We start from the raw sequence: 8,307 nt of genomic DNA, 5'->3' as shown, positions 1-8,307 counted from the left end.
TGATACCTGCCATTGCTGCCATTGAAAGATGCAACGCCAGCAATGTGGATTGTCAAGACTCAAACCAATCATCAAGCAAAGACAACAGGGATCATTTGTTTCTGTTTATTTAGCATTCACAGCATTTGTAGTTGCCTTCTGTGCAGGGGAAGTCCACGCACACTGTGTGGTACCTCCATCCGCAGAAGGTGCATTCAACCTCTGTAAGAGAAACGAGATTGTCTGAGACTGAAATGATATTCACTAAAGAAGTGGTGATTTGTAAAACTTCACATTTTGATCCGGGACGTACTCTGCATGAAAACAAGCGCTCACTCTTCCTGCTCAACAAATGACAAGGGCGGAGCCTTATACCACGTGATACAGAAGCTGTGCCGTGTGATGCTAAAATTAGCAGGGAAAAAACAACGGAGAGCACGTCAGGGATGAAGAGAAAGTGACAGGAGAAAATCCGTCCCGGTCAACCACCCAAACATCAATAACGGGAACCTTATACAGCGCTTCCCTATACCCGTCGAACTCCCGCAGGCACAAAGACATCACGGAGGCTATCACTTATCACCTGACCAAAGATATGGCTCCATCAACACTGTGCAAAACGAGGGATTTAGGAAAACGATCAACACCCTAGACAAACGCTACACAGTGCCGTCCCGCAACTATTTTTCTATTGTTGCACTACCTGCTCTGTACACGCAGCGTCGAGCAACGGTGGCGACGGAATTTCAAGCAGGACAACATTTTGCTGCAACAACAAAACGTGAGACATTTGTTGTTTTATGTTTATTTATTGTTATGAGAGAATCATGATCTCAATTCTAAGCCAAAAAATCGTGATTCTCATTTTATGCAAAATCGTGCAGCCCTAACATTAACACAAAACTATTGTTTCACCAGAGAAACACACATGAAGAGAGAGAGAGAGACAATAACAGCTACCAAACAGTCGTCATAATTCTTCACACAATGAGAAAAGGACAAATCAACAAGTAACAATGACTAATTAATATTAAAATCTGTAACATAATGTATTGTTTGGAGTTTAGTCTGATTGGTTCAGGATGAGCTGCCATTATCCAATCACACGTCTGCTTACCTGCATCTTTTCTCTTTTTTCTAACCTGAGCACCTGATGGCTTTGAACTTTTGTTGTCCATCTTCCATTGGTTAGAATTTTGCGCTGCAGTACAAACACAAATCCCCCAACCCGAGGATCAGCACAATTAACCTAACAGACCTACACCTTAGTTCACAGATTCACTTTGTCTAAGGTTGATTTCTGGGATTTCACACAACCCAGGATTCAGATCGTGAATCCATGATGGGCTTGGATTTACATCATTATAAATGAAATGTGCTCTACTTGGAAGCAGCTGGCCCCGCCCCTTTTGACGGGTTGTGTGAGACTTTAAATCATCAAACTGTAAATTATAAATTTAAATTGTTATTGATCCTTTACCCCGAGTCCTAAAGTGTAGATTTATTTTCTTACTCTTCTTATATATATTGTTTGTTTACTTGCACCGCTGTAACTGCAGCCTCGTCGTCTCGTCTCTCTATATGCTGGACTGTCTGTAGCAGAGATGACAATAAAGTTTACTTTGACTTCAGCAGCGCGCAGGCGCACCGAGGGCTCTCGCGCTCACTTTATAGAATTTAGAAAAAACATGGGTGCAGATTATAAGTCTGTATCATAATATCTGTTTGTTGTTTTTATTTTGTTTTGCGAGTTGGTTATTAGATGCCGCTCCAGCCAGCCAGAGACTCCCCGCCGCCCCGCCCTCTCCTCCCTGTGCCGCCAGCAGCAGGCGCACCTCGCAAACGGAGGGCGCCCTTACTCCCAGCAAATGGCTGATAGAAAACCGATCGGTGCCTACGAATTTCCCAATATGCGCTGGCATGACGTCGGGGAAGCATGGGTACGACCGATTATTTTATTTTTTTCTTGCCCGTGATGCCCCCCCCCACCACGATGCATTCTATTGGTTTGCACACTTACACACACCCAGCTGTGGTTTCCTGTTTTGCTGGACTCTGGAGAGCCCCGCCTTTAACGCTCTTCTCTCACAGAGAGCAACAGAAAACTTGGAAAAACTCCAGATTGACTGAACTCAGTTCAAAGTTACCTTGACACCTTTAGATGTGAGACGTAGTGATGGTCCGCTTGAAGCTGACGCTCCGGTGCGTGTGTCAGAAAGATCAACGCGCTGCTTCAGAAGCACCGTGTCGAGGCTTGATTCGTTTGGCCAGAGTCACGTGATCAGTGACGTCTGAAGCTTCGTTTAGAACGTACCTTTTTTAAAATCAAACTTTATTGAAACACAATGAGTATACAACATACAAACAGATGAAGTTTACAAAAGAACAGAACATGAACATACAGAACCAGGAGTAAAAAAATGATGATATGAGTAGGCGAAAAAAATCTACATATAAATATTGTTCTGAGAGGCTTTTTGTTGGTTGAGTCTGAAATTGATTGTATGTACAATTCATATCCTTATAAAAAGGCAGAAATATGGTGTTTTATTAATAAACTTACATTTATGGATATAAAATAGCTAAAAGTATCAACAAATTTTTAATAAAAAAACATTTATCATTCTTCCTGGGGAACTTAAAGAAACAGAATAAAACATTTTCCCATCGTAAAGAAAACTCCCTTAAAATATGGACAATAACAAAACTGCTAAATTCTTCCAGAATCTCTGTGTAGAGGAACCAAAAGAGATGTGCCACAGTTTCTGGATGATCCCCACAGAAAGTTCAATTAGTATTTATGTCTCTTTTAAATGTTACCATATAGTGACTGGCTGGGTAACATTTATGAAGAATTTTATATGAGATTTCCTTCACCTTGTTCACAATTAGATATTTATGGGACCATCCAGACTGTCTTCCAGGTGATATCAAGGTTCAAGGTTCAAGGTTCAAGGTTCTTTATTTGTCACATGCATTGTTATACAAGTATAACACACAGTGAAATGTAACCTGACACACTCCTCGACATGTGCAAAAATGGGGGGGGGGGGGGGGGGGGGGTGTAGAGGAAGAACATTATATATATATATATATATATATATATATATATATATATATATATATATATATATATATATATATATATGAATATGAGTCTTGTCCTGTGGAGGTGGCTCTTCAGTGTTTTGCGCTTGTGAAGTGGCTGTTTGGTCTCTCCAATGTAGAGGTCTGGGCATTCTTTGCTGCACTGTACAGCAAACACCTGATAGAGTTGTATTGTTGATTGTCATTTATGCTTAGAAATATTTAACCATAGATGCTTAGAAGTGTATAATTAATTGTGTAGTGATAAGTTGTGTGATCTTTAACAGGCTACAGAGGCCTGGTGTGCATTCCACACTGGGAGCATGGGAAAGTTTGTACCTTGTTTAATTGTTATGGTAGGATTAACATAGTTACATCTGTTCTAGTCTAAGTGCTTTTCTGTTTAGATGAACTGCTGGACTTCCTCACCGGGGGGGGGTGTCTAGTCTACCCTCTTCCTAACCAAGGATGTTTGCTTGTGTGCTTTTATGACCCTTTGATCAGCAGTAACATACACACACACACACACACACACACACACACACACACACACACACACACACAGTATGTCATATGTTAATGAACCTATGCATATTCATGTAACCTCAATAAAAGGACAGTGTACGGGAGGACGGACGAGAGCTACTGGGGTCAAGCGAAGGAACGGCGTTTGTCTGGTTCTCTCCCGTGCACGAGTACCATGAAGAAGTTTGCCTACTTGCGTCTTGCTTGCAGTGTAATTATATTGTCTTAACGTTCCAGCGAATAGGTTTATGCTACAAACCTATCACACCACATTGTTAAGTTTGTGTTTAGGAGTTTTGTCTTTGTTGTTTGAGTCACTGAATCAGGAACTCTGCCTCCTTTTGTTCTCACACTGGGTTTAATGAAAGAAGGTTTCTGTTTGTCCATTAAAGTTCTTTGTTGTGATCTTTTAAAGGATCCTGTGATGATCCAGAGCCTGGCTTGTCTCCAGGAGTCTCTCAGTGACCTGAGCAGCAGCTACAGCTCTGCTGGCCTTTGTGTTCACCCTGTAGGAGACGTGGAGACCCGAGCTCACCTTCTGCAGCACTTAGACACAGCTGCAGTGAGGGAAGGTGAGTCATCCTTTAGCAGGACATCATTCAGGCTTTATTAGCATCACTGTGACTGTTATTGTGTTTGTAGGGGGTTTCCTCTACTGGTCTCAGACAGCAGCAGAAACATCAGCCTCCCTGTCAGTGGAGATCAGTTCTTATGTGCTGTTGGCCAAACTCAGTGCCTCCCCGACTGCTGAGGATCTGGGATATGCCTCTGGTATTATCAGGTGGCTGACTGGGCAGCAGAACTATTACGGAGGCTTCTCCTCCACTCAGGTACGACACCACCCGAACAGCATGAAGCTCATCTTTGAGTTCATCTACAGTCTTGGACCAAATCAGGAGAAATAATCCTGAAGCTTTCATGTTGTTGCTTTTCTCTCAGATATACAGACTTGTTTTAGCAGGCAGGGATGTTTTTATTCTTTATTTACAAGATGAAATTGACTTTGGTCTAAAAATGTGTTGTTTTAACAGAACAGCCTTCTGTGCACCAACTACACGTAACAGCCTGTAAATAACAGCTCAGCTGCAGTCTGTAAGTTTATACCTGTGCTTTCTCTACTTTGTTTCTCTGAGATCATCTCTGTTAAACATGTTTAACCTGTTTAACCTTTATTTAACCAGGAAGTGAAGGTTAGAAACTCTTTTGTGAGAGTGTGTTGAAGTGACACAGGCAGTTTGAACTTCATGTCAACATGAATCCATCCTGTAGGACACAGTGGAGGCTCTTCAGGCTCTCTGCTCCACTCTGGTGTTCAGTCCTGAAGGTTGGAGCGCAGGGACAGTTCAGGCTCCAGCAGTCAGCTGACATTTGATTGAAATCAGGGCAACAAACTGTTCTACCAGGAGGAGGCGCTGCAGGACGTGTCAGGAAAACACAGGCTGGAGGTGAAGCTGCATGTGCTTCAGTGCAGGTCAGTGACAGCATCATGTGACCAGGTCCTGGTTGGTGTCAAACAAAGGATTTCTTTGTTTCTTTGTACCTTTAAAACGCTAAAGAAGCATTTTCACATGGAATAAATGTGTTTTCATAGACAACATTAGAGCTGACAGTAAGAACTGCACACAGTACAATTCTGTTTGACACTAAATTAAAAATCAATAAAGTCACTTTGTGTCTCCATGAGAATCAGATAAACTTTCTTCATCCCAGAGGGAAACTGAGCTGTCGGAGCAGCAAACACACAACAAACATCAAGCACTGATACAAAATGAGAAACACAGATATTGATGATAAATATTAAGATAAAAAGGATGGAAAGGAGAGTTCGTCCGCTAGTTGAACCTCGGATACAGGAGGAACAATGCGGTTTTCATCCTGGTCGCGGAACACTGGACCAGCTCTTTATCCTCTCGAGGATACTTGAGGGTGCATGGGAGTTTGCCCAACCAGTCTACATGTGTTTTGTGGACTTGGAGAAGGCATTCGACCGTGTCCCTCGGGGTGTCCTGTGTGAGGTGTTGCGGGAGTATGGGGTGTCTGGCCCATTGCTACGGGCCATTCGATCCCTATACAACCGTTGCAAGAGCTTGGTTCGCATTGCCGGCAATAAGTCGGACTCGTTCCCGGTGGGTGATGGGCTCCGCCAGGGCTGCCCTTTGTCTCCGGTTCTGTTCATAATTTTTATGGACAGGATTTCTAGGCGCAGCCAAGTGGCGGAGGGCTTTCGCTTTGGTGGCCTCAGAATCTCATCTCTGATTTTTGCAGATGATGTGGTTCTGTTGGCTTCATCGGGTGAGGGCCTCCCGCTCGCACTGGAACGGTTCGCAGCCGAGTGTGAAGCAGCGGGAATGAGGATCAGCACCTCCAAATCTGAGGCCATGGTTCTCAGCCGGAAAAGGGTGGAGTGCCCACTCCGGGTCGGGGATGAGTTCCTGCCCCAAGTGGAGGAGTTCAAGTATCTCGGGGTCTTGTTCGCGAGTGATGGGAGAAGGGAGCCGGAGATCGACAGACGGATTGGGGCTGCGGCTGCAGTAATGCGGACGCTGCACCGGTCCGTCGTGGTGAAGAGGGAGCTGAGTGTAAAAGCGAAGCTCTCAATTTACCGGTCGATCTACGTCCCTACCCTCACCTATGGCCACGAGCTGTGGGTAGTGACCGAAAGAACGAGATCGCGGATACAAGTGGCAGAAATGAGCTTCCTCCGAAGGGTGGCTGGCCTCTCCCTTAGAGATAGGGTGAGAAGTTCGGCCATCCGGGAGGGGCTCAGAGTAGAGCAGCTGCTGCTCCACATCGAAAGGAGCCAGCTGAGGTGGTTCGGGCATCTGACAAGGATGCCTCCTGGGCGCCTCCTGGGTGAGGTGTTCCAGGCATGTCCCACCGGGAGGAGGCCCCGGGGCAGATCCAGGACATGCTGGAGAGATTATATCTCTCGGCTGGCCTGGGAACGCCTTGGTGTTCCCCCGGATAAGCTGGAGGGGGTGGCTGGGGAGAGGGAGGTCTGGGCCTCTTTGCTTAGGCTGCTGCCCCCGCGACCCGGCCTCGGATAAAGCGGATGAAGATGGATGGATGGATATTGAGATAAATATAGAGATATAAATGTAAAAGTGTCACGGTGTAGAAAAATGACAGCAGGCTACACTGAGCTGTGATTGGTTCTGTTTGTTTCCCAGATTTGTGCCACCTACAACATCCCAACACCTGCTGATGTCCCCACTCTCAGTGTGAAAGTCCACACAGAGGTGGAGCCCACAGGTGACTCTGCCAGAGCCAGACTGACTGTGGAAATACATCCCTGTAAGTATGTGACAGGTTAGAGGAGAGCTCTGTACCAGCGTGGAGTCACTGTGGGTGGATGAAGAGCATGTGTGCACACACTGTTCAAACACAGCTACAGTGGGAAGGAGAAAACTACAAACATGGTGGACCTGGATGTTCCCCAGAGTGTGAGTAATTAGACAGACTCTACCAACACGTGTGTGTCATGTGATCACTGTGATGATGTCATCTCCTCTCCTCCTGAACGTCTGTGATGAACACACTATCAGCATCACTGACATATTTCATCATTTAAAAACACTTCCTGTCACTGTGGTGGTTACAGTGACATCATGCAGTTTGTGCTTTGACCTCCAGAGGGCGACAAATCAGCACAGACAGAGAGCTCCATTCAAACTTTGCTGCCATCAGGAATAATTCTTCAAATATAATCATCAGTGTTTGATCAGGGACAATCTAGACATGTGTGACAATACTGAACATGTCACATGACACACCTTAAACATCATCTGATCAACTCTGTGTTGCGACTTCCCTCCACAAATGAAGCTGTTGCCAGCTGAGTTGGTTTGAGCTGTGACTTGTCTCCAATGAGCCAAACTGAGCCCCACTTGTGTTTGTGTATTTATTTCAAAACTGAAACAACAACGTCAGGTGTATACATATTTGAGTTGGTCCTTTTTTGGATTAAGAGGGTTGGTTTAAACACATTGTATTGGTGCACGGGTGTGTGGCATGACTCCTAGGTGTGTTAGGTGATAAATGTGGTTGCACTCACCTGTTCACCGTACCTGATGTTGATGAGCAGGAAGGTGGGGTGAGCATGAGGGGAAGCTTTCTGTTGACCGCAGTCTTTCTGATGCATTTTTCACTGTAACTTGATGTATGCTTTATGCACTAATTGATGCCATAGGCCAATGTTGTAGTTTGGCATAGTAATTGGTGTAATTCTTTATGAGTTGCAGTTATTTTGTTTGTGCAGTCTGTGCATTTGTTTGATGGTTTAATCCCATATGCTGATTTGTATAGTACCACAGTACCATGTGGAATAAAAGGAGCAAATAGTACATAAGTGCATCTAATGTGTGTATTGTTGCGTGTCATCAGCGTCCTCATGTTTAGCCACTGCGATCAAGTGAGCCGTCATTTGTGAGCCGCAGTCAAGCCAGCCGCCTCTTATCCGCCGCATCAATTTTCTTGCGCTTCTACAATGGCCATTATGGCAGTGTCTTTTCTCCTTATTTCCCTATTGAAAGCATAGAACCGTGCACAAGTACATGCGCACACGCACTCACATATGCACGCGCACGCACACATTGCATTGGGACAGCCCGTTAAAGCCATCGGGACAGTCTGGTTGCATATTTAAAAAGTCATTAAAAATAATTTTTGATAGTTGATGTCGAACTTTTAACACAGATCTACTGTAATATTCCACAA

The 8,307-nt window shown here is 44.6% G+C and overlaps 2 protein-coding genes across 3 annotated transcripts in view; one reads left to right on the top strand and one right to left on the bottom strand.

Moving 5' to 3' along the window:
- Positions 1-2,286, bottom strand: part of LOC147306335 (uncharacterized) — a 12,143-nt gene extending 9,857 nt beyond the window's left edge. For both annotated transcript variants that reach the window (XM_086274953.1, XM_086274954.1), the window contains exon 1: positions 2,127-2,286. The gene's annotated coding sequence lies outside the window, so the exon portion shown is untranslated. The remainder of the gene's footprint in view (positions 1-2,126) is intronic.
- Positions 2,287-4,015: 1,729 nt separating this feature from the next.
- On the top strand, positions 4,016-4,652 carry LOC147306334 (alpha-2-macroglobulin-like protein 1). Its single transcript, XM_086275937.1, has 3 exons — positions 4,016-4,163; positions 4,234-4,421; positions 4,623-4,652. The coding sequence occupies exons 1-3, from the start codon at positions 4,016-4,018 to the stop codon at positions 4,650-4,652; spliced, it is 366 nt and encodes a 121-aa protein (XP_086132063.1).
- Positions 4,653-8,307: the final 3,655 nt, after the last annotated feature.

The sequence above is a fragment of the Aulonocara sp. 'chitande type north' Nkhata Bay genome, linkage group LG19 (genome assembly GCF_057382095.1).
Source record: "Aulonocara sp. 'chitande type north' Nkhata Bay isolate Kocher_YH1m ecotype deep benthic linkage group LG19, A_spYH_male_GT1.1, whole genome shotgun sequence".
Lineage (NCBI taxonomy): Eukaryota > Metazoa > Chordata > Actinopteri > Cichliformes > Cichlidae > Aulonocara > Aulonocara sp. 'chitande type north' Nkhata Bay.
This window is presented reverse-complemented; position numbering and strand designations above follow the sequence as displayed.

What these genes read in the sequence shown, in the direction of transcription:
- LOC147306334 (XM_086275937.1), top strand. Translation starts at nt 4,016, where the DNA reads ATGATCCAGAGCCTGGCTTGTCTCCAGGAGTCTCTCAGTGACCTGAGC. An exon ending in CACAGCTGCAGTGAGGGAAG is followed by an intron (nt 4,164 to 4,233) that starts GTGAGTCATCCT and finishes TTGTGTTTGTAG; the next exon opens with GGGGTTTCCTCTACTGGTCT. An exon ending in GAGGCTTCTCCTCCACTCAG is followed by an intron (nt 4,422 to 4,622) that starts GTACGACACCAC and finishes TTGTTTTAACAG; the next exon opens with AACAGCCTTCTGTGCACCAA.